This window comes from Ictalurus punctatus, chromosome 25 (genome assembly GCF_001660625.3).
Source record: "Ictalurus punctatus breed USDA103 chromosome 25, Coco_2.0, whole genome shotgun sequence".
Taxonomy (NCBI): Eukaryota; Metazoa; Chordata; class Actinopteri; order Siluriformes; family Ictaluridae; genus Ictalurus; species Ictalurus punctatus.
The window spans coordinates 12,314,381-12,340,739 of record NC_030440.2 but is presented as its reverse complement, the minus strand read 5'-3'; the positions used below and the strand labels follow the sequence as shown (position 1 = coordinate 12,340,739).

Below are 26,359 nucleotides of genomic sequence, written 5' to 3'. Positions count from 1 at the left end.
CAGTTACAATGTTCGGCCAATGGTGGCATGAATTATGTCTACTGATGTTTGATTGACATCCTCTCATGAGCATGCTGCGCTAGGGAAAATAATAAATGCGGAACTACATTCTGAAATAAATGAACAACTAAGTGTGTGTGGGGGGGGTCCACTTTCAGTTTAGTATTTAATTAAACATTTTTGCATTTCGCCCACCGTTTATTTGATTTACTTTGGTTTATCTCCTTTACCACATTAAATTATTTAGATATTTATTTATGTGGGTTTATATATTCATAATTTTTTATTTATTTATGTATCTATTTATTTACTGTTTTTCATCCTCCATATCTGAGAACCGAGTTGACTCGAATCGTGAAGCCAGTATCGTGAATCGAATCGACTCGTCTCCAGACTGTATGGTAACGCTTTACACCTCATATTAATCACACACTTAAGGTGACGTAACACGTGATACTCCGCCTACCAGGTGTAAGTAACCCCGGCCCCAAGCTCCAGGCTCCAGCGAGAAATTGGACTACCTACAAGCTCACCTGCTTAGCAAGTGCGCCACTTGGGACAGAGCCCCTATGTATTAAGGTAATAGTCGGTGTTGCGAAGTTATATTTTGAAGTCTGACTGAGAAAAGAAACGCGACTTCATTTGAGACAACTCGAGGGCAGAACATCTTAAAAACTAACTACGCCATTATGGGAATATCGTCCAGTCTTCTGGATGAAAATCAATTCAGCTTCATTAAAGGTAAGTGTACTTTTTTTTTGTACCAAAACACTCAGAAAACACTTGTTCTGAATAAAGCTTATTAAAAACTAGATATCATAACAAATCTTCACCTGTGAAAAGAAACCCTCTAATCTTCTTTAAATGACAATAAACTACACACAGGTGTATTAATACAGAGCATAAACCCAGCATGAAGTGTCTTAGTAAGGTGTTGAGGCACTGTGAGCTGCCTGAAGAGCTTCACTGCACCTTGGCACAGGTTCTATAAAATCTCTGCTCTGGAACTGTACAGGAAGAATGAACACCAATTCCTCCAAAAGATATTATATTCCAGCACTAAGTTGATGTTTTCATGAGTGAGATGGAAAGCAATAACACTGGTCCAAAAGCTTACTCAAAATCTCAATAATCATGCTCCTTCAGTAAGCCTTGTTAACTCAGGGATCCAGGAAGAGAGAGCACTTCCATGAGGAAAGACATGTCTCATCATAGTATAAAGGTGATCAATCAGAATAACTTCTTAGTGATTTGAGGCTTCTTTCTAAAAAAAAAAAAAAAAAAAAAAAAGAGCAAGGTGGACTCAGCAGGACATAACCTATCATTTAAATAGTAAAATTAGTGCAGCATTTTTGACACACACGCACGCACACACACCACTGCCTGTTATTCAAATGCAGGTGAAACATGCATATAAGGTTTGTGAGCACAGAACTGGCCATGCAGGTCATGTGTTAGACAGGTCATGCTTAATGCAGCCTTGCCATCTGGGGCTGATTTCATAACTCAAGAATGCGAGGCATCTCAAACCATCGAAACACACACACACACACACCCCCACAAACACATCTACACTCACACACAGGATAAGCGGTACGGAAAATGGATGGATGGATGGAATCTATTCGGCATGTGATATTTCTTGATTTGGTTCAAACGTCTCACTGACTACGTTTACATGGACAGCAGAAATCTAATTATTGACCTTATTCTGAATAAGACAATATTCTGATTACGGTGTTTACATGAGTTGCTTTTAGAATACTCCTGTCATGTTCCTGTTTTACATGTTATAGAACATGGATCGATTAACAGCACACGTCATTACGTCCCCACGTCCCCACGCCAATCCATCCGACGTTCCCTCCAGAATTTCACGCATCAACATGCAGTTGGTCTTCGTTATGGAACCGTATACAGTTTTGGGTGTTTCATGCTCATTTCCCATTTCTCTTTTCTCTAAAATTTGTTTGTTTCATGTGACACTGGCCCCCTAGTGTACACGCTCACATCACATGCATTTATGAAGATGGATAACTATGCGATTGTCTGCACATGATGTCTTGTCGTGCTCTCAGTTATGCGGTCACATAAGTATTTTTTCAGCTCTAAGTAGCTGTTCAGTAGTGTGTTTTATTTGCATTTCAGGGTGGGTGCAGACAGAGCTGAGGAATTTTGCATCGATCTACAAGAAGCAATACTCTCTGGCCTTTCTCGCCCATGTTCATGATGATTTGTTACAACACGAAGAAGAGCATACTCAGCTCCTTAAACAGCAGGTAAGGACTAGTTGGATGTAAAGGAGCATTTGATCATACATTGTAGAGACTTAATTAGTCTTAATTGGCTTGAATAACATATCAGTGACCGAAGTATTGCCAAATATTCATTCCTCTTATGTGTTTGTTTAATTACCCAGGATCCCCCACAGGAAGCAGAGGTGATCTACCAGGAGCCTGTGCTCTGCTTTTATGATAACAGGAAATGGAAGGAGAGGTTTGTGGTGGTTCGTGCCAATTATTCTCTGGAGTGCCATGAGAGCTATGAGGCAAGATTTTTCACCTCTATGAAAGAAAAATGAGGGAATGATGATGTCCTGGTGACTATAATTAATAATATGCTATAATATATTAGCAATAATATGCTAATCTCTCCCTTCTGCAGACTTTTATGAAAGGTGTACTGCCACTGTACAATCTGCCAACTACAGGAGGCACTATTTTGACCACAGAAGAGAAATACATGGATGTGGTAGACAGGAGCTTTCCTGACACTGACAGTAAGTAAGACCAGGGCTGTATTTTATTCTCCATAGTTTGTTACTTAACCAAGTCTTAGATAATGGGATAAAGTGCACCTAAAATATGACCCTAATAACCACCCCGGGCGTGGTTACCTTCACCTGGATACCTTCTAACCTCGATACCTTCTCACTTGGATACCTTCGTACACATGCACGTACTTGCCGAGACCTTCCAGTAAGTTCATTGTTAATCCAGACCCAGAACCAATTAATATTATAGTCAAACCATCTTGAACCACCATAGTGTCGGGAACTAGGCGAGAAGGTTCATGGAAATACTGCGTCATATCACCCTGGGACATCGTAAAAGGTGTGCATGCATGTGCACAAGAAGGTATACAGGTGACTCTTATCTCCTCTGGAAGTCATAGGACCATAGTTAAATATGTAATTAGCTTCCTGGTCTGTATGCGTCAATTTTATACGTGCTTCAGAGAAAGTATGATAAAATGCTTTGCCATTATATTGACTGTAGGTAGTATGTGATTCTAAATCAGGACTGGGTTGAGAGCCTTCAAAATTTAGAATTAATTAAAACATTACACCTGCTATTTGACAAGAAACATGTGCACCAATCAGCCATAACATTGATTATCTCCTTACAGTGGCACCTGTAAAAGGGTGGGATATATTAGGCAGGAAGTGAACAGTCAGTTCTCGAAGTTGATGTGTTGGAAGCACGAAAAATGGACAAGTGTAAGGAATTGAGCGACTTTGACAAGGACCAAATTGTGATGACTAGACGACCGGGTCAGAACATCTCCAAAACTGAAGGTCTTCTAGGGTGTTCCCGGTATGCAGTGGTTAGTACCTACCAAAAGAGGTCCAAGGAAGGACAACCAGTAAACCGGCGACGGTCATGGGCTTCCAAGGCTTACTGATGCATGTGGGGAGCGAGGCTAGCCCGTCTGGTCTGATCTTACAGAAGAGCTACTGTAGCACATATTGCTGAAAAAGTTCATGCTGGCTCTGATAGAAAAGTGTCAGAACACATAGTGGATCACAGCTCACTGCGTATGGGGCTGCGTAGATGCAGAGTGCCCATACTGACCCCTGGCCACCACCAAAAGCTCCTACAATGGGCACATGAGCATCAGAACAGGACTATGGAGCAATGGAAGAAGGTGGCCTGGTCTGAAGAATCACGTTTTCTTTTACATCATGTGGACGGCCAGGTGTGTGTGCCTGGATTACCTGTTGAAGAACTGACACCAGGATGCACTATGGGAAGAAGGCAAGCCGGCAGAGGCAGTGTAATGCTCTGGGAGATGTTCTGTTGGGGAAACCTTGGGTCCTGGCATTCATGTGAATGTTACTTTGGCATATACCACCTGCTTAAACATTGTTGCAGACCAAGTACACCCCTTCATGGCAGTGGTTTTCCTTAATATCAGTGGCCTCTTTCAGCAGGATAATGCTCCCTGTCATTCTGCAAAAATTGTTCAGGAATGGTTTGAGGAACATGACAAAGAGTTCAAGGTGTTGATTTGGCCTCCAAATTCCCCAGATCTCAATCTGATCGAGCGTCTGTGGGATGTGCTAGACAACCAAGTCCGATCCATGGAGGTCCCACCTCGCAAATTACAGGCCTTAACTAATGTCTGCTAATGTCTTGGTGCCAGATACCACAGCACACCTTCAGAGGTCTTGTGGAGTCCATGCCTTGACAGCTCAGAGCTGTTTTGGTGGCACAAAGGAGACCTACACAATATTAGGCAGGTGGTTTTAATGTGTGCGACATGAACTTGGAGCACCTACTGTATATATGATAGTAACACATTTCACTTCACTATAAGGTGTAGTTTCAATTAAAGAAAATGCACTGTTTTCATGTGTATATGGCTCTTTGGTTTGGCTTTCTTAGAACTGGCACAAATGTTAAATAATTTTGCCACAAATGTTCCTACTCTGAAGTTTGAGCAGGACTTGTTTCACTATAAACATTGTATTGTATTGGTCACGTTTGACATGCAGTAAGAGAATTGTAGACTATATTTTAAAGTCAGACTGATTCTGATTCTGGGCTTAGTAGTGTGTTTTGTGTTAAAGATGTGAAGGAGGACTTTGCTCCTCCAGTGGTGGGTATGCCAGGCCAGTTTCCAGTGTACCTCCGACTGCCATACCAGAGAGACTACTACTTCTGCTTCCTCCAGGAGGCCAAACAAGCCAAGTTCATGTCCGTGCTATCTGACTGCATTCGACACCAGAATCAAGGTAACACCACTGGATCCTATTTACAGCACAGGAAACTCTGTTTTTATAGCAGTACAACACCTGGAGAGGCAGAACCACATCACAACAAGACTTGCATTAGAAAGATTACTTTCTAATGTATTTGTCTGATGTAATGTAATTTAGCAATGTCAATAGCTATCTACCTGTATGGGGTTTTTTGTTTTGTTTTGTTTTTTAAGGAAACCTGTTTTTCAATTTGAGAAAGATATCTATGTTCTAATAATCTTTAGAAGTTTTACTTACTGGAGCTAACATGAACGATGAGCATAATGAGCAGTGTTGCTTAAATGTGCATGCATTTATAGTGCAATAACCACTCCTCTATCCTCCTTCCAGACTTCTTAAAGAAGACGACATATGAGGTGCAGGCCTTCATCAAAGCCATTCAGCTCTACAGACAAGACAAGGGCTACTATGAACCATGGGATATGCTGATAGGCAACGATGTGCAGGTAGAAGCCATTTCTCCACACTGTAGCACAGCACGCATTGGTTTGTAACAGCTTGTGCAGCGGTGGGTAGAGTAGCCAAAACCTTTACTCAAGTACAAGTAAAACTACTTATAAAAATAATTACTGAAGTAACAGTAAATGTAATAATGTTAATAATTACTTGAGTAAGAGTAATAAAGTATCCAATGCAAAGACTACTCAAGTAGCAAGTTACTAGTTACTTCAGATCTGATAAAAATGAAGATGGAAACCTGAATCTCGAACTACATGGAAAACTGTAAGTCACACCCCTCCTTGAAGGTCTGTCTATTCAAGATGAAGTAACATATCCCAGGCCTGTGATGGCTACAATAACACACAATCTGACATTTTCAATACACACGCACACCTCAAAAAATAAACATTTTCCTAACGGTTGAATGTCTGTTTTCACAACATGTTAACAAGACAATCTTGTCAGCATCTGCATTTAAACAAGACAATAAAGAACAAAAGAAGAGATTATGGAACAGAACAGAAGAGAAAGTGTGTAGAGAGAGAGTGTGAGTGTTTGTGCGTGCTCACTTCTTCCCCCTCTCCAGGACTGAGCCGCTAAAAAAGTGAGCGGTTGTTGCGTCCACATTCAGACCACTGCAGATTACAGCGAGACTCGCGACCTCATTATACGTGATATAAACGAATTATCAAAACTACATTTATTCATTAACATTTAACAGTAGCAAAGTAAAAGTAGATTTCTGTGATTAAAAACGAACTTGAGTATAAGTATGGCCAGTTAACCCTACTCTTACGAGTACGTTGTTTTCAAAATGTAACGAAGTAAATGTAGCACGTTACTACCCACCACTGAGCCTGTGTAGCAGTATGATTAGAGTTTTATTAGAGCGATATACTATGATTTAGGAAACACCTTTCATGCCATGACTGATTTTTGGCCTATTGTTTCATAACACATGCACACCCAGACACTCAACCAAACCGGTATTCAGGTGTACAGATCACAATCAACAATACTTTGATTATGCTGTATTTTTCTGGAATGCAAACCGGGAGTGTCCCTGCATTGTTTCAGATGCCTGTTTCACTGCATTACAGCAGCCAACGTCTAATGCTGACAAATAATAATGTGAAAATGTTGTTGTACCAGTCTGACTGTTTAGAAAATAAGGTCAGCATGCACCAAGGAACTTTTAGGTCTCGGATAGGGAATATATCCATGTAGCACTTGGATATATTCAACAGCAAAGATTATGTCCCTGTTTAAATTTGTATTATAGTGAACATCAAGATTTAATTTTATGATTCATTCTGGTCATTTTGGATGATTATTAAAGCTATTTGGATGCTGTGTACATGTGTTGTCTTGTATTGATCTGAATCCGTTAATCCCTTAATCCCTCTGTAATGCTAGGTGTTGGCTAATCTAACCATGGAGGAGTTGCTGCCAGCTCTTGAGAAAAACTTGCTTCCTCGTCTGAAGGCCAAGAAGATGGAGAGGAAGAGAATGTGGTTTGCTGTGCGTAGCATAATATATTTATCAAATCAACCCTTCTCTGCTGTCTTAAAAACAGCTTTTCTTGAGGAATCATTATGACAGGGATGCCCAACTCTACTCATGGACAAATAATCCCTACAGAATGTAGTACCAGCCCTGCAAACTTTCATTCTAACAAACCTGCCTCTGATATTCAGATGCACCTCAAGGCATTTTACCTTTCATTGGCTGATGGGCTCGGAACATTTTTAAAATAGTAGGTTTTGGGTTGGTCACACCTGCATAAGCTTTTAGACAAGGTTTTAAGACATGCTGCAAACTGGGACAAACACATTAGCAATGACATGGGGCAATTTCCTTTTACTGCAGACTCTCCTGAAGATAGCATTAGTGTCACTGGACATTAAGCACACTTCCAAATTGATCTCTGTAATTTTGCAAATTTTTCTTGTCCTTACACACTTGTACTACAGGTGCATCTCGGGGGGTGCAATTGAATATCGGGGAAAAGTTTTATTTTATTCCATAATTTAATTCAAAAAGTGGAACTTTCTTATATTCCAGATTCATGACACACAAAGAAATATTTCAAGCCTTTTTTTGTTTTAGTCTTGATTATGGCTTACAGCTCATAGAAATCAAAAATCCAGTATTTCAAAATATTAGAATAACTAATTTATAATACATAAATTTTGCAGTGTCGCAGTCCTAGTGTCAAGCCAAGGTGGTCCAAAGTCCTCTTTTCAGATGAAAGTAAATTGTGCATTTCATTTGGAAATCAAGGTCCCAGAGTCTGCAGGAAGAGTGGAGAGGCACAGAGTCCAAGTTGCTTGAATTCCTGTGTGAAGTTTCCACAGTCAGTGATGATTTGGGGTGCCCTGTCATCTGCTGGTGTTGGTCCACTGTGTTTTCTCAAGTCGAGAGTCGATGCACGTCTACCAGGAGATTATAGAGCACTTCATGCTTCCATCTGCTGACGAGCTTTGTGGAGATGCTGATTTCCTTTTCCAGCAGGACTCGGCACATGCCCACATTGCCAAAACTACTAGTAACTGGTTTGCTGACCATGATATTACTGTGCTTGATTGGCCAGCCAACTCGCCTGACCTGAACCCCATAGAGAATCTATGAGAGACACCAGACCCAACAATACAGACGAGCTGAAGGCTGCTATCAAAGCAACCTGGGCTTCCATAACACCTCAGCAGTGCCTCAGGCTGATTGCCTCCATGCCACACTGTTGCAGTAATTCATGCAAAAGGAGCCTTGACCAAGTATTGAGTGCATAAATTAACATACTTTTCAGAAGGTCGTCATTTCCGTATTATAAATTCTTTATTCTCATTTTTTGAGTTGAGTTACTGGATTTTTGATTTCCATGAGTTGTAAGCCTTTATCATCAAGATTAAAACAAAAAAAAAGGCTTGAAATATTTCACTTTGTGTAACGAATCTAGAATATATGAAAGATCTACTTTTGATTTAAATTAAGGGAAAAAAACCTAACTTTTCCATGATATTTTAATTTTGAGATGCACCTGTGTTTGTGCTTTGTACACTGTGTTGATGCTTTAGTAGGTACCCCTACCTTGCAGCATAGAAATCATCACTTATCAGGAATGTATACGTGTACAGCTGAATATATTATTTAAGTATTGGACATTCTCAGTACAGTAGTGACTCATGGTATTAGTATTAGAGTAGTGTGACACTGGTGCAAAAGTTTTATTTGCAGTGGTGTTGCTGAGATTTAAAGGGAAAAACCCTGCTGTCACTGCTGTCGGGAAATGTCTTCCAAGCAAAATTATCTGTCCTTAACAACAGTACTGTAGGCATTCCAAAAAGTAGTGGCCAGTAAGTAACTATAGTGTTTGCTACAGATCACTACCATGTCAGCATCACTGCTGTGCTGAAACCCATATAATAATTTACCTGGTCAGCAGTGTTCCTATGGTGGTCCTTTTCCATGAAGGACAGAAAATAAGTCATCACATATTGTGCATGACAGTAAATGCACTACAGTCAGCAGTTGCATACCTAGAAAGCTCACCTGATAAACTTGATAAAATGGTGAGGCGGTTCTAATAAACTGGCAACCTGTGCACCAAGGTCCTGGATGTATAAGTTGCTGGGATGACGATAAAAAATGACATGACTTGATCTAATTCTACCAATTCTTTAGAATCAGTGTTAAGGTGTTGCATTCAGGTTATGGCTAGGAAGGAAATGTCCCTTTGGTGTGTTTTCATACCACAGATGCCATGCATGTGGTGAATCATCACCTTTTTTCTGCCTCACAGACAGTTGAGGCTGCATATAACCTGGTGCAGGAGACTCTGATGGAGGGCATGGCTGCTCTGAAGGACGAGTGCAGAGAGGCAACCAAGCAGCAAAGTGCACTTATGCGCTCGGATATGGATCAGATCATTAACTCCCGAGCCTTTCTGGAGAGCAAACTCGGAGGTACCACCACATGATGAACAAACATTGCTTATGCGCTATACATATATATTATTTGTGCCATCTGGGGAGCCCAGTTATATCAATATGCATTATTGCCACACTCATAATTTTATTAGTGTCACAATCATGCATATTGATATTGACATACTGGGATACCCAGATAGCACATGTATAGCAGATAGCCACAGAGAACTGTAATTGCAGTTGTCCAAACAATACACTCCATATACTCACAATATTGTGAACAGCCGTAATACGTTATACCGAGTGGCAAGGTGCTGATGTGACAAATTTGTGCTGATGTGCAGGACTGATGAACAGTTACGGCAAACGTTTAGTTGCAGTTATTGCTGCACAAGGGGGTCACACAAGGTACTGAAAGCAAAGGTTTACATACTTTTGCCTCTCACTGATGTGTAATATTGGATCATTTTAATCAATAAAAAAAATTACCAGGTATGATATATTTTTGTCTCATTTGTTTAATTGGGTTCACTTTATCTACTTTTAGGACTTATGTTAAAATTTAATGCTGTGATAGGTCGTATTTATACTGAAATATAAAAAATTAGAGCGGTATTTAGACAACAGCCTGTCAGGGGACTTTGCTCCAGGCCAGCGAGCTTGTGTTGTGTTGGCTGCTGCTTAGGAGGGACCTGCCTATGGAGAACCTGCATGACTCTGTGTAGACAGTTTTGCAAGCACTTCCATGCACATTTGGTTTCCCCGCTAGGTAACATAGGTTGCCTGGTCTCTGTATGGCATGTCTGATAGAGTTAGCCTTGTTGAGCTTTTGATAGATCTTGCATCTCCCAAATAAAATCACAGCCAGCTGTCACTGTACTGAATGATGGAGATCAAATCCACTAATAAAATTTGAGCATAATTCCCTCTTAATATCTTAACAAGGTCTGCAAGAAATTAGTCTTATTTACTTACAATTTTTTAACAGCCACAGTAGCCGAGCTGGCTACAGAGTACTGCAGTCAGCACATAGAACCTCGCCTGCCTGCTCTGCTGGAGGAGATGATGGGGCCCATCAGCCTGGGCTTTGAGGAAGCACGGCAGGTTGGTGAGAACATGATGGAGCACCTGTGCCAGAATTATCAGGAGGGCATGACCAGCGAAGAGCTGCAACAGGTGAGGTGGTGTTTAAATCGTAGGAATGCATGTATTGCAACTGCAATAAAGTAGATATCAATTAAGATTTCTTTGATATTTATTCAAATATATCAATTATATTGTGGTGGGGTATTTTTGACCTTTTTATAAGAGAAACCCTTAAACCAAATGCCCGTTTAATAATTGATCACTCCAACCAGTGTATGATGACTAGAATTGGCTTTAATACATGTTCTTGTTTTAGGCTTTAGTGGAGATGAGTAAACCAGACTTGGAGAGCTGTTATGAGAAAGTGAGTCACCTGAGGGATCATATCCAAGAATTCAGCTACCCCAACTGCAGAGGACTGCAGCACAGCACACAGATTGATATACAACAGGTAAAATTGCAATACACCCTTACTCTGAACTTTTGTTTAAACATTAATTATAAAAAAATAAAAACTTATCTAAAGCCATCATAAATGATTTGCATGACAGCTCTGCAATTCCAAAACCAGAAAATTTGTATATAAAGTATTTTGCTGTAGCTTTACTTATAATTTCTGCTGAAACAGTGAATGCTCCAGCTCTTTTAATGAATGTTAATGTCTGTGGGTTTGAACATCACTTCTTCTGAATGGTGCAGCTGGTGGACAGTGTGGCATACACCTTTGGATTACTTCTGAACAAGATTCCACAAGACAACACCAACCTATTAGATGCCATGGTAAAAGCCAAACATAGAGTGCTAAAGGTGAGCACACACACACGTACACTCTCATCCACTTACATATTACTATCTTTGTGTTTTTTATTTCCACTGTCCTGTGGAATAGAGTAGCTAAATATTGCTTTGCTCACAACCAAGCCTAACCACAACAAATTAACTACCAGAACATTTATCGCATACAAGTGCTCTGTATCATTAAAGCAGTGAACAGTTATTGTATACAACTGTGCATCCACCAGCAATATGACTATGACAGCAGTACACAGAGAAAGAAGATTTTCCACGAAGCTCTGCTGAACATCACTCTACCCAGTGTCAAAGCTTTTCTAGCACCTACATTCAAAAAGGTACCGCTATAAATGAGAGGGTTATGCTAAAAAAACATTTAGAATTATGTATATTTGTAAAATTATTTATTATTTTATTATACACTTTATTAGTAACACCTGAACATTTATGCAGTTCTCTAATCAGCCAATCATGTGGCAGCAGTACAATGCATAAAAGCATGCAGATACAGGTCAAGAGCTTCAGTTAATGTTTACATCAAACCTCGATCTCTGTGACTTTAACCAAATATAATCACTCTTTACAATTGTGGTGAGCAGAAAAGCATCTCAGCATGCACAAAACAGAGAAATTTGAGGTGGATGCGCTACAACTGCAGACGATCACATTGGGTGCCCATTATAGCCTCAGATTCCTGTTCTTTGCTGACAGGAGTGGCACCTGATTTGGTCTTCCGATGTTGTAGCTCATCCATCTCAAGGGTTGATGTGTATTCTGAGATGCTTTTCTGCACACCACAGTTGTAAAGAGTGATTATTTGAGTTACTATAGACTTCCTTTCAGCTCTGACCAATCTGGCCATTCTCCTCTGATCTCCCTTAACAACAATGTGCTTCAGCCTGCAGACCCTCTGCTCACAGGATGCTTTTTTTTCCCCAAAAAACATTTTGTGTAAACTCTAGAGACTGTTGTGTGTGTGAAAATCCCAGGTGACCAGCAGTATCTGAAATACTCAAACCAGCCCATCTGGCACCAACAACCATGCCATGGTTAAAGTCATGGCATGGTTGCCGATTCTGATGTTTGATGTGACATTAACTGAAGCTCTTGAGCTGTATCTGCATGATTTTTTTTTTCTCATTGCATTGCTGCCACATGATTGGCTGATTAGATAACTGCATAAATGAGCAGATGTACAGGTGTTCCTAATAAAGTGACTGGTGAGTGTATCAAAATGATATAAAATGTCTTTGCAATCATCAGTATAAATTTGGGCACAATATTTCCTTTTCTGACCATTTTATTTAGGATCTACCGAACTTTGAACAGTACATATTTGATGATTATGTAAATTTCATCAATGTGGAGAACGTCTATGAGGACATACTGCTGCAGATACTAGAGAAGGACGTTAGCAAGGGTAAGTTACAAAGCATGCCTGTTTTATTCAATTCAAGCATCATGCCTTAATCTTACTCTGACTGATTGGTTCACATTTATTTACAGTGGTGAAGGAAGCAGCAAGTATGAAGAAGTACAACTTATTCATGGAGTCCAGGTACCATTTCAGTGTTTCCAGCATGTACGTCACTCCCCCTAACAGCCCAGACTACACCGGCAAATTGAAAAAATACAGTGCTCTGCCATCCTCCCCTTTGCTGAGTCATGACCTAATGGAAAGCCAGCAGACTGGTGAAGATCCAGTCATGGCTGAGAAGAAGGCGGAACCGGAGGTAATCGTGGCCCAGCAGGAAGAGGTTCAGGCACACGCTCAACCAGAGCTTATTGAGGTACCACCTCTTGAAGAAGCAGTCATGGCTGAGAAGATGGTAGAGCAGGATGTAATCATTCAGGCACATGCTCAACCAGAACTTATTAATGTACTTCCTGGAGAAAATTCAGTCATGGCAGAGAAGATGGTGGAGTCTGAGGTAATTGTGGCCCAGCAGGTAGAGATTCAGGTGCATGCACAACCGGAGCTTATTAAGGTATCTGCATGTGGGAAAGCTGATGAAGAGCACAAAGTGAAGGACAATGAAGTGCTAGAGGTGCCTGCTAATGCTGGAACTGAGATACAAGCCAGATCTACCACAGCTGAGACACTTGCAATGCACACAGCAGTTGTGGAGAAGATGCTTGTTGCCTCTCAGAGTTTGAAGAAGATAACGTACTCTGGGCCTTCCAATGTAGTTGCTATAAACAAAGAGACATTAGTGGACCCGTCTAGCTTGTCAAATACAGAACCTGCACTTAAACTAGCAGCCCATACGTTGGCTGAACCTTTTCCAAAGCCAGTGGAAATGGAAGCTAATGAGACACCAGTCTACGCTATTCCACCAGGGGGACACATGGGGTCCCTGGATCAAGTGTCACAGAGTGAAACTTCATCAAATCTCAAATTTGTTTCTGCGGAGAGTGAAACAGAGAGTGCAGCCAACATTAGGACAAGCTCAGCGGAAGAAACTGCTCCAGCTGTGCCAAACTCTTCGAGTGTACAACCCCTTGTTGTCAAGGAGAAAAACAGCAATGGCACTAGAGATACCAAGGTTGTGTTGGATGATCTCCCTTCAATTGGAGCTCCAATCGATGAGCTCAAAGTGAGCAATATGATGAGACAAGATTTCTCTGATGATTCATCTTGGACCACAGAGGAGGAGGAAGACAGCATTGAGGAAGATGACCTAACAATGGAAACCACAACAGCCATCCCTAAACCTGAGGACTTCTTCATAGTCAAGTGTGAAGCTATCCCGGATGTTTGCGCGAATGTTACCAATAACTCTGCAGATCCCGATTCTGAAGCAGCCAGACCTTTAGATTGCATCAGGGAAATCCGTGACCTTGTGGTGGAAGTGATGGAAGTGGAGGACCACTTCCCAACACTACCTTGACAATGGAGAGGTCAACTTACACACACAGTGAAGAAGAGTGCTGTGTTAAACCATAAAGGACACTTTCTGAAGGAATGGACATACAGAGGAGTTAAAAAGCACTGTAATGCCATAACTTAATAACTGTATGTCTTTTATTGCAACAGTCTGTGTAGTTTTTACAGCTTCGGGAGTTGTGTGAGGGGGGGAAAACAAAGTGGGTTTTAAATCGTTTTATTGTTGTGTGGGTGTGACTAAGGAACTTAAGTTTAAGCTGCTGTTGAAAGAATGTATTTGTTTTTCACAGTTATTTTATACATTGTGTTCACAAACTAATAATTGTGTTAAAACCAGGGGGAATCAAAAAAATTTGTAATGTAAATTTTTTTTGTGATTGTTGCAACCAAAAATTCTTTTTTGTGACTTTTCCCCCCTAAAATTTGTGATGAAAATTGCTGTGTTTTTGTTCTTTTTTGGGGGGGAAACTACTTGAATTGGTGAAAGTGCAGTCACGTTTTGCACGGTCTTTCGCAGTGATTGTTGGTAAATGAGACCTTTTAGTTGTACTCATGTTCGACACACGTGAATCGAAGAGGGCTTTGGGTGGATGCGCGTAGTGATGACTTCACATGACGCGTTTCGGCCCAAATCTGCAGAAAATCTGCGGTAATTTAGAAAAATTGCAAGCTGCTCCAAATATTGCAGAGTTTGCTTGATTTTGTGTTAATTTCTGTGATCGCAATATCACAAAATCCTGGAGGGACTGACTATTGTACTTTTTTTTATGTGCATTTTCAGTGTATTTTTTATTTTTTTGATCAGATACAAAAATAAAAACTCTTTGAACCTCTTATGTGCAGACCCATTTAAAAGAATGGTCTATGCACGCTACCTGTTACAAATGGAAGGCAATAGCTAAATGAACAAGGTTTGCTATCTGTTCACATTTCTGTGTGGTGGCAAATTTATGATGTGTAGTTACTTAGTAACTTGAATGGGCATTTTCTGTCTCTTCTTTTTTTTAATTGTTGACCATTCACTGTTAGATTAAAGTGTGTGTGTGTGTGTGTGTGTGTGTGTGTGTGTGTGTGTGTACATACATGTAACCGTAGTATATGAAACAAAGTCAATAAGACTTTTTGACAAAAAAAGAAGAGCAGTCTCTGGTACAGTGTGTGCACTTTCATAAGGAAATGAGCTGTAAGTTTTATTCAGCATGTTGCAGAACCAGAGTTAAAGTCTTAAGACAGTTAAAGTCTTCTTCAGACTTTAACTGTCAGACTCACTTATTTTTTTCTGCAAAACCCAGCAGCCTTCATTATTTTATTTTATTTTATTTATTTATTTATTTATTTACTTTTGTCTGAAGTGTCTCTTACCACTTAATATACTCCTTTTTTTAAAAAAAATTTTTACTGACATACAAACATTTTTCTGTGACATTTAATTTTGTGCTGGAAAACTCATGTTTGGGAATCTAAAATGTTTTTGCACTTAATTTAGTCATTAAAAAAAAAACTGTAACAAAGTATGCACTAAAAAAAAATACAGTGTGCCTAAAACTTTTGCACAATACTGAATATATATACAACTTTCTCCAAGTTATTAATCCTTTATCCAAAAAATTAATCTGTGGCTCTGGCACGCTTTAGCAACTGGCCCGGCAACTGTCTGCCTCAAAACCCTGTTGACTAGCATAGAAGCACAAACAATTATTCTTATAAAAGTTGTGCAGTGTAACTCATAGCATTAGATATTAAATAGATTAATAAAAAAATCAGCTATATGTACAGGCAGGAATTGCTCGGGCAAGTGAATAAGAAGCTGAACTGGAACACTTTTTAGTTTACCCACCAACAATGGAGCTGGAAGAGGAAGCCCCGTGTCCTCATTTTATTTTATTATTATTATCTAGCTGACGTGCTTATGCAGCTACATCTCTTGCTTAAGGGTAAGTAAAGCTGCATCTTATTACTACAAGAAAACAATTTGTTATAAGTTCACTTAACATGGGTTATAGATACAGCCAGGTCCATAAAAATTGGACATTGATAACGTTATGGTTGTTTTAGCTGTGTGCCACAGTATACAGGAGGTGGAAGTGAATAATGAATAAGAGCTGGCCAGCTAGCACACCTAATATATTTTCTCTCTCTCTCTCGTTTTGATTTTTCAGCCTAATAATGGTTTGCTTCACAGGCAGTGACAGTCCTATGGAGTTAACAGGGACAGATTCTAAATGCAAATGAGCTCTAAACCTTTTATCTGTTTATTGTAAGTGTAACAATGAGGGAATATCACACACCCGAGCGGCCAATTGCGCGCCCCCCCCCCCCCCCCCCCCCCAAAAAAAAAAAAACAAAACAAACAAACAAAAAAAAAAAACACGGGAGACCACATATTAAAAACTGCTGTAATTCATGTAACCCCTTTCCCACAGCTGTGAGTCTGTACTTTGAACTGGTTATATTTAATTTAATCTCCAATATACTGTGGTAGACAGTTAAAAATATAACAATAACTGTGTCAATGTCTAAACCTACGTTGGCCATTTCTACTACTAGAATTTCAGTTTATTTTTTATATGTTGCACACGGACGTTTCTGATGGTCGCACCGATCAGTGCAACACCCGGAACTGTTGTGTATATTTGTTGCCTATATGTCGGTATTATAGCGAACATTTTATTATCTCACCCGTATTCCGCCGAACCGCGCCTTCTGCACTAGGATTGGTTAATATCATTCTGCATTCTGTAATGTGATTGGCTAGTAGTTCCTAAACCTTCCGTGATTGGCCACTGAATCAGCCAGTCGTGTAGCGCAGGAGGAGAGGTGTTGGAATACGGGTGGGGGATAAATAAAAAACGCGAAGCCGAAGACTTGATGTAACTTTAAAGTCTTTTCTTTGTTAATTTACAGAATAGAAGCGCTTTTTATTGTAAGTACGTGCTGCAGACAGCTATGAAACATTTACTGCTAAAGCTAGAATTATGGAGAGGAAGAGCTGTTCAATCTGATTTCTCAGTTTCAGGATTGTTAGTTATAAGCTGTAGGTATATTTATAGCTAGCTATTTATTCAAATGTAGTTAATATTAATGTTTTCTCTTTATTGATTGTCCTGTGTACACGTTGACAAATCAGTGTTTGGTTTCACTAGAGACAACCCGGAATGGCATCAGCTCCAGCCCAGCAGCCCACACTGACAATAGAACAAGCCAGAGGTAAGGTTACACTCCTCACTCATCCTACCTGGTATAACCCTATCCCTGTGTACCTGTATATCCATGTGCATGTCTGTGTGTTCATGCTGTTGCAGTGGTGCTGAGTGAGGTGATCCAGGCCTTCTCTGTGCCTGAGAATGCCTCTCGAATGGAGGAGGCGAGGGAAAGTGCCTGCAATGACATGGGTAAGATGCTACAGCTGGTTCTTCCGGTGGCTACACAAATCCAGCAGGAGGTGATCAAGGCCTACGGCTTCAATAATGAAGGAGAGGGTGAGAAACCGTTATCAAACCATTACTGATTAAACTACGGCTGTTATAGTGAAGGAGAGGGTGAGAAACCGTTATCAAACCATTACTGATTAAATTATGGCCTCCATGGATTATTCTTTTGTTTGTTTGTTTGTTTGTTTGTTTGTTATATCATTTTACTTGAAATTTTACTTGATAGCAGAGTGCAGAATGATCTACTAGTAAAATCTACTTTAGATTTAATATTAATTATCATCAGTACTGTTGCCAGATTTGTAGCCAGTGAATATCAGCATGCACAAATATTTCCCTTGATATCAATAAAACTCATTGCTTTAAGGCAAACTATTTTTGTAGAACTGTACCTGTATCATGGCTGTATCATAGACTGTTTAGATTAAAAATCCTGACAAAACTGCAAATGATGGCAAATAGCCTTAATGTCGTTTATGTAATGCGAACTGGTGGAGACAGGAATTCAACATATTTAGTTCACCAAAAAATGACACGTACCCAGTTTTATTCGGCATACAGTGGTCCAGGAAGGCCATGGATTATTTTATTTTTCATTACATAATTGTGGTCAGTGGCTCACTGTGATATCTTGGTGTTACAGTGATTTTGCAGTAATTATCTCTCAAACAACATGCGGTGACCATGGAGATGTCCTGGTCCCTCACATTGACTGGCAGTGAAACTGATCATCCCTTCAGGATTTTGCACTCACAGAAATGAACGCAAAATCAAGAAAACTCCACAAAATTCGAATGAGCTTGCAATTTTTCAGAATTACCACAGATTCTCCTGAGATTCGGGCCAAAGTGTGTCATGTGACGTCATCACAATGCACATTCTAAGTCCTCTTAGATTCACGTACGTCGAACAAGAGTACAGCTAAAAGGTCTCGTTTATCAACAAACATCACTGAAAGACAATTTCGCATTGATTGCAATTTCACCAATTCATGTAGTTTTCCTAAAAACAAGCACAAACACTGCTATTTCACAGCTATTTTCAGAAAAACCAAGCATTATTGTCCGCAACAATCACAGAGAAAACTCCCCAAAATCCTGTATGGACTGACCCGTATAGGATCACTGTAGTGTCCACGACGGTATAGCTGCAGGTTTCTGAGTCACCTGCTCAAGTGACAATATGGAAACTGTCTAACACTGACATAAAGTACAGCTACTTCTTCCTGTGTCTGCCTCTGAGTAAAGTAAAAACAGATGCGCTCATCCATGATGTTCAGCATGTGCGCCTGATCAAGCATCTGGATCTTGAGATTACGAGATTACTCATGGCCTTTCTGGACTGCTGTACAGTCATGATTTAATCTCATTTTCGAGTTACAGTCCGAGCTGCACAGAGTGTAAAGATGTGTAAAGATGACCACTTGAGCGTATCCTCTTTGGTTTGGTTATTGTTCAGGTGTTCTGAAGTTTGCCAGACTGGTGAAGATGTACGAATCTCAGGACCCAGAGATCGCTGCCATGTCGCTCAAGCTCAAGTCTCTTCTCCTGCCGCCTCTGTCGACTCCGCCCATCGGTGGTGGAATCCCTGCATCTTAAATTCAACTAAACCAATATCCACATCGCAGGGGTTCAGACCATTTACAGCCTCACAGTTACTGTTTCACATCAGAAATATTGGCATATCTTCCAGACTTTAAGACTACAAAACACACCTCCATAGATTCTAAATCAGTGTATTCACAGCTGTTAGTCACTACATTGTGGCTGGTGTTTTGATTTGTAGAAGTAGAGCGTAGCCTGGTTTAAGCAGCTGAAGTTAAGGTTTTCACCGCAGGGAATTTCAGCACGTTTATATCAAAGCAACAAACATCAGCTGTTGCATGTTCTACGCACCTTTTTCCACCTTCTCTTCCGTACCGCTCATAGTTGTTGCAGTGAAAATTCCAGAACAACGATGGAAATGCAACTTTGGACAGCATCTTCAGCGCCGCTTCATTTCGAGTCATAATGCCTACTATAAAGAGCACAAATAAATAAATTGTACAAATTGTAGTATGGAAAATCGACTATTCAAATCCTGAACTTCTTGCATTACCATGGCATTCCACTTTTTCTATTAGCATTACATATGCTCTCATATTTATTTGTCTTACGCTGTATACAGTACAAAGACTTTTGGACAAACCTTGAAATTTGTGGGAAATAACAAATCTGAAGATATCTCGCTCTGATGTACGTTTAAATCCTACATCTGCAATAGATATTCCAGCAGTGCAAAGATCCCGAGAAACAATTATACCAGGAATGAAATATTAGGTATGTAGTCAATCAGCCACCCATATTTGTTTCTTTAGTTTTTGCAAGTTCCTGGCCAACAATAGAAAACTCTCTCACCCAAATTCTTTTGCATAAATAATTTCCTCAAGCCACATCCAGTTCTTCAGTCATATCAGTCAAAAGATTTTGGACATAGTGTGAGTTAATGTAACGTATAAACATGAAAAACATCACCGTGCAGCTGTACCAGTATAGGGGCAGCCATCTTGGAACACTGGAGGCTTAAAAAGAAAGTATACTAACGCTGCGTCTCAATTCTCCTACTATCTGTCCTAAGTAGTATCCGAGACTAGAATTAGTGTCTCCCAAATGGTATTATGTTGAAATGAGTCTCCCAAAGTTACCTGGATGGTCTACTATTTTCGAAATTGTCGATCCATGGACACTTTTTCAGCTAATATTGCCCTACAAGTCCTTGCATGAGGGAGGAAGGGAGGAGGAGTTTTGTGATGGAGTTTTTGTGCTTTTTCATACATTTTAGACATTTCACACATTTGTGTAAATAAAATGTGGACAAATAAATTAAGGGAATGGTAAATTTAAATTTGATTAGTATGTATTAATATAAATAATTATATAAGGAATAATGAATGAAGAAAAGCTGAAATGCAACGAGGAGGTTGTTTACGGTGACTGTGTGCGTAAATAGGCAACAACATCCTCTTCCGTACATGACATGTTGGTAAGCCGTTGTACTACTTGCATACTCTTTTGCTACACACTCAAAAGTATGGACATCTCTTCACAAAAAGAGTACATACTTTTAGCGCATAGGAGAAGTAGGCAAATTGGGACTTAGCAGTGAGATTTCGGTTGCAGTAGACTTCAGTTTTTTGTTAGCAGCATCAGCCTGAGGTCAAAACTAAAGAGAAAACTGACTACACTGGGGATGAGGGGAACATATAACACTGTTTATTCATGTTCAGAACCTCTACAGTGTCAGGTGCAGCCCACCTTCAAACTCAACAGCAGTCCAGCAAAACAGTAGTATTCATCGTTTTTTTTCTTTCTTTATTTTTTTAATACATATTGTGGTGTGTGTATTAACTTTGTGCAATAAAAACTTTTATCAGGTTCAACACTTTTGTAGTCTCTGGTCTAAAATGGTACTGTTTTTTCTATTTCTTACAAACATTATTATGGGTATTCTACAGCAGTTATAGTACCTACTGCAATGCATTGTGGGATTGCACCAGGTATATTTTCCACTATATGTAAATAGGGCAGTCTAGCACAATGATGTATAATGGTGTACTGGATATACACCATGCAGCTTCATTTTTAAATACATAGTAACTTGTATATTCAAGTCTGGTTTTTACTTAAGCCCTAAGTGTCCATGCATTATACATTTTTTCTTTCTTGTTTTCTCGTGATGTCGACTTAATTTCTCTGTGTACTCGACACCCATCGTCCCAAAGTCAATGGGTTTTTTGAATGGGTTTCTGGTTAAATGCCTGACATAAGGTCTCTGGTTAACACAAGCTCAAGTTATATTCACATATATACCATGTCATAAAATACATCAGTAATATAGCACTCGTGAAAATTATTATTATTATTATTTTTTTAAACATGTCTTAAAAAAGACGGTTGCTAACAAATGGCTAAATCCCAGCTAACAATTTTATGTTACAAGAATGTTTCCCTAACGTTCCCATTAAATTATAACGTTATTTCTGAATGTTCTAGGAATGTTCAAAACGTCCAGTTTTTTAGATGTTGTATTAATGTTCTTGCTTGGTTATAGGAACATTTATTCAAAACGTTATTAGAACATCCCATTCCCTCATTATATAAACATTCTTCAAAAACGTTATTACAATGTACCATTCCCTCATTCTATAAACGTTCTCTCAACATTTTTGTATGGTTCTGAAAAGGTTATGTAAAACGTTATTGTAACATTTAATTTTCACTACATACAAATGTTTTCTCAGCATTCTTCCTAGGTTATAGGAACATTCTTTACAACCTTATGTTCCATGCTCTTGTTATATAAATGTTCTCTCAATGTTTTTCAATGGTTATAAATGCAAAACATTACTGGAAGTTCACTAACAGTGTTGTTTTCAAACTTTAAGACCATACAAATTACAATCTAGAAATAATAAAATGGAAAATAATGAAATATAAGAGTATATAAATCAATAAAATCAATAAAGTACATGGAAGTAAGGAAACACTAGACTATTAAACTAAAGTTAATTTTATATTATTATGATATTACTTTATCCAGCTCTCCTTTTAAAATAGACATTTCTTGAGTTGAGTCAAGACTGAAACATTGAAATGATCAAAGCAATTCAAAATGTATAGTCACTTGTTTGGATTTCAAATCAATTTGTATGAATTCAATGACATATGTACCAAAAACAATTCAATATGTTTCATTTATATTGTTCTACTGTAGAAAATAGTAACGCTATATTCAATACATATTACAATTAGGCTTCAATATAGGTTTTTTAAATACATCGTTTAATCATGTTCTAGTAACAAAGAAGTTTCCATGTTGTTTGGTGTTGGTGGTTGTTGTATTCCAGGTGGTTGCTAGGATGTTGTTTGGTGTTGGTGGTTGTTGTATTCCAGGTGGTTGCTAGGATGTTGTTTGGCAGGTGTTATGGTTTCCCAATTGGTTCTACTGTGTTGCTAAATGATTGTTATGGTATCTCATGTGGATGCTATTGTATTCCAGGTATTTGCTAGGGTGTTGCTGGGCAGGTGCCATGGTATCCCAAGTGGTTGTTAGGGTATTGCTAGGTGGTTACTATGGTATTTCATGTGGTTGCTAGGTGAAAGCTAGGTGGTTGCTACGGTGTTGCTAAATGGTTGTCCATTGAGTAATAAAGTCAAGTATGTTCATACAACAAAGTGAGGAAATGATGATGAAGGAAGAGTGTGTCCCTTTTGGTGTGTTCTCAGTGGCGAGTAGTAAGTAGATTACTCATGGTAAGTAGATTGATTACACACCGATGTCCAGACTTCTGCTTTATCTTCCATTATGTTTATCTTTCCTCATTGTTTTGCATATTTAATCACACAATTTCAATATGTTTATAAACAAACAGCCGATTAGAGCAAGAATGGAATGATGGCTTTGCGCTCAGATGGATATGCTTTAAATGTGCTTCTGTAATACTCATGACAGAGATGAGCCGCCAGAACTTGATTACAGAGAACGTAGAGCACCACTAGCCACCATGTGAAAGAGACACAGCCACAGCATACGCTCAGGGCTGTGTAGATCAGCAGTTCGGCCAGGTAGTGTGGACAGGACACTAGCTCGAACCAGCCTCCACATGGTATCCTGTGGGCAAGCGTCTCCACCCGGCCTGTAGGTTGATAAAGAGCACCCACTGGTAATTCAAGTCTATTGAAGATTAAATATTAAAGCCCTATGAATACAGAGTCCACTAAATGTCTACAGTGATATGTGATGATTGTTCATAGCACTGAACTGGATACAGATTTATTGTAAAGTGTAATAATACCAGTTATATTCAAGTTCCTCATCGTGCCTTTGAACTTTTCCTATATCTGATTAGTAAGTCGTAAGTTGTTACCTGAGCTGCTAGTGCGCAGGCTGGCCAGCAATGAGAGCGAGCGGTGCTGCAGCAGCGATGCCCAGAGGAACAGCAGGACTCCTGCTATGTGCCATATGAACTGTGAGAAGGTCAGAACAGAGGCCCCTAAGAGAGTGAGAGAGAATTACGAAGAGCTTTATATAAACAATCACCTTTTCACAGCTATCTCAGTCGGTACATATGTATTCTAAGACCAGTATTAAAATTTCAGATTGAAGTTTGCAGGTGATCACCAGCCTTTGCAGGAGTGTTCATTGATGAAATATAAATTTAACTTTTTGGCCATAATGATCAGTACTATCTCTAGAAGAAAAAGGTTGAGGCTTTTAATCTCAATTGTGAAGCATGGGGGTGGCAGCATCACGTTGTGGGTGTGTTTTGCTGGAAAAGGAGCTGATGCACTTCAGAAAATTGATGGCTTCATAAGGAAGGAGGACTATCTAGAAATACTGAAGCAGATCCTCAAGACATCAGGCAGGAAATTAAAATGTGGTTTGCAATTGGGACTTCCAGCAGGACAATGATCCTACGCATAAAGGTGTAACAAAATGGATTAAAGACAACAATGTTTCTTGGCTATTACTTTGATTGGATTATTAGGATTATCGGTGTAAATTGATATTATTTTCTGGGAAACGTAAATATCTTGCGTAGCTTCTGAAGGGCAGTGCTAAATGAAAAAAAATTTGATCTTTAAACAAAATAAGAATTTTCACTGATCATCCTGTTTGAAAGTTTACACCCCCTGGGTCTTAATGTATTGTGTTGCCTTCTTGAGCATCAGTGAATGTTCGCAACTTTTGTAATAGTTGTGTACGAGTCCCTCAGACTCATGAACAACCATCACAAAACATAAAAACAGTTGTTGATCATCCAGGTAATGACACACAGAATTAAGAATCGAGCGTATGTAAACTTTTGAACTGGTTCATTTGTGTAAATTCAGTTATTATTGTGTCTTGTGGACTATATGTAAACATCTGTTATGTGAAATAACTTATTCAGGGCAGTACTAAATAAAAAATAAACTGCAATTTTTATGATCTCTTTTTTTTTTTTTTTTTTAAACTAACATTCTGCAAGGGGTATGTAAATTTAAGAGCACAACTGTATGTATGTATGTATATAAAAATTCAGAACCATGTTCATCTACATATTTTAAAATTATGGTCAGACTTACTGGTAGATGTTTTTTGTTTTCTTTTCTTTTTTAAACGTGATCATTAGCAGGAACTCATACTCACCTTCTGTAGGTAGTGAGGCATTTACAGACAGGACAGTCAACCCTAGTAGGATGTAATAACTCAGGCCAAATGCGTATTGAACAACGTTGATCAGTCCGTTAGAGAAAATGCTGACCCAGAGGCACTCTAGCAAGCGCCTGAGGGAATGGATCCACAGTAGAGCTTGTAACACCAATACTGTCGGCTTAAATTCTGAAGTGAAGACAGCAAATGACAAACAGGATGTGATTATATACACTCACTGTCCACTTTATTAGGAACATCTGTACATTCTGTGTAAATGCTAGAGACTGTTGTGAGTGAAAATCCCTGGAGATCAGCAGTTTCTGAAACACTCAACCCAGTCCTTCTGGTACCAACAACCATGCCACGGTTAAAGTCACAGAGATCACACTTTTTCTTCATTCTGATGTTTGATGTGAACATTAACTGTAGCTCTTTCCTGGATCTACATTGTGCTGCTGCCGCCACCTGATTGGCTGATTAGATAACTGCGTAAATGAGCATGTGTACGGGTGTTCCTAATAAAGTGGACTGTCGGTGTATTTTATGTAGCGTTATCTGTATTATCCAGACAGTATATATCCATTTAAAAAAAAAAAAAAAAAGTACCGCTCCAGACAGCCTTTGGCTGTCCCGTCAAAAAAACAAGATGATCTGCCAAGAAGTCAGGGAGCGGCGTCTGGAGGATCACAGTGCGGAAGGAGAAAACGAGGAGAAGTCCATTCCAGAGGACAGACACCGCATAGAAATGCCAGAACCATCTACAGGATGTACACAGGATAAGTTAATGCCCTGAAAATGTTTAGAGTAAAAGAACAGAGGGGAAATAATAGACATAGAGAGCTAATTAGTGCGGTAATGATAAGCATTCGAGCACCTTTTCGGGACATAAAGTAAGGGAAGGACTCCGGGCTGCTGGATCTGTGCTTTAGTTTTTCCGTATCGAATAAGAGCCTGGAAAATGTGCTCGAAGTCACCTGGTAATTTTAGAGAGAATTTACAAATACTGAAAGCTATCAGAAACCCTAACGCTAATAATGACCAGGCAATGTCAACTGTCGGAAAAGTAACAAGCATCATAGCAACACAACGGGGTTCGCTGCTGAAACATTCCGTCGGAAAACAAAGAGTTGTGATTTTAGGGTTCCGAGGAAATGCTTCTACGCTAGCACGATGGCCTAAGCTAGAAAACTGGGAATAAACTAAACAATTTGTAAATAAATAGTACCGTTATATACTAATTGTTTAGTTTATTCTCAGATTTTTTTTAACAGAAAAAGTTAGGAACGAATGTATTACTACCACAGTAGTGAAAACACACATTGGAAAGGGAACTGGTGCTGATAATTTGACATATTTATTAGTAGAAATACTGTTTAGTATGTTAGCTAAATTCCTAAAATGGAATTTAATGACATGACATGACATTATATTATATGCCTCGCTCCTCCAGAGTGGAGGTGTGGAGTTTGCATGTTCTCCCAGTGCTTCTGGGGTTTCCTCCCCCAGTCCAAAGACATGCGTTGTAGGCTGAGTGGTATTTCCAAATTGTCCATATTGTGTGAATGTGTGGGCGATT

General features: G+C 39.3%; 3 protein-coding genes across 6 annotated transcripts; 2 read left to right on the top strand and 1 right to left on the bottom strand.

The window, feature by feature from the left end:
• Positions 1-450: 450 nt before the first annotated feature.
• Positions 451-15,012, top strand: niban1a (niban apoptosis regulator 1a). The gene is made up of 14 exons (XM_017456311.3): positions 451-741; positions 2,149-2,279; positions 2,420-2,548; positions 2,665-2,779; positions 4,853-5,017; positions 5,375-5,490; positions 6,902-7,006; positions 9,285-9,447; positions 10,400-10,587; positions 10,814-10,948; positions 11,197-11,304; positions 11,520-11,627; positions 12,598-12,709; positions 12,796-15,012. Exons 1-14 carry the CDS (start codon positions 690-692, stop codon positions 14,178-14,180), a joined length of 3,012 nt encoding a protein of 1,003 aa, XP_017311800.2. The 5' UTR covers positions 451-689; the 3' UTR covers positions 14,181-15,012.
• A 962-nt stretch (positions 15,013-15,974) lies between these two features.
• grcc10 (gene rich cluster, C10 gene) lies at positions 15,975-21,025 on the top strand. Of its 4 annotated transcripts, none has more exons than XM_053675781.1 (4): positions 15,975-16,110; positions 17,320-17,383; positions 17,479-17,655; positions 19,066-21,025. In XM_053675781.1, exons 2-4 carry the CDS (start codon positions 17,332-17,334, stop codon positions 19,203-19,205), a joined length of 369 nt encoding a protein of 122 aa, XP_053531756.1. In that variant the 5' UTR covers positions 15,975-16,110; positions 17,320-17,331; the 3' UTR covers positions 19,206-21,025. The 4 variants fall into 4 exon arrangements, with proteins under 4 accessions (XP_053531756.1, XP_017312025.1, XP_017312026.1 ...); XM_017456536.3 differs by lacking the exon at positions 15,975-16,110 and adding an exon at positions 16,944-17,099; XM_017456537.3 differs by lacking the exon at positions 15,975-16,110 and adding an exon at positions 16,965-17,046.
• Positions 21,026-22,406: 1,381 nt separating this feature from the next.
• Positions 22,407-25,913, bottom strand: srd5a3 (steroid 5 alpha-reductase 3). The gene is made up of 5 exons (XM_017456535.3): positions 25,658-25,913; positions 25,390-25,541; positions 24,778-24,969; positions 23,513-23,638; positions 22,407-23,281 (listed from the first exon to the last, which is right to left on the bottom strand). Exons 1-5 carry the CDS (start codon positions 25,858-25,860, stop codon positions 23,022-23,024), a joined length of 933 nt encoding a protein of 310 aa, XP_017312024.1. The 5' UTR covers positions 25,861-25,913; the 3' UTR covers positions 22,407-23,021.
• Between the last annotated feature and the right edge of the window lie 446 nt (positions 25,914-26,359).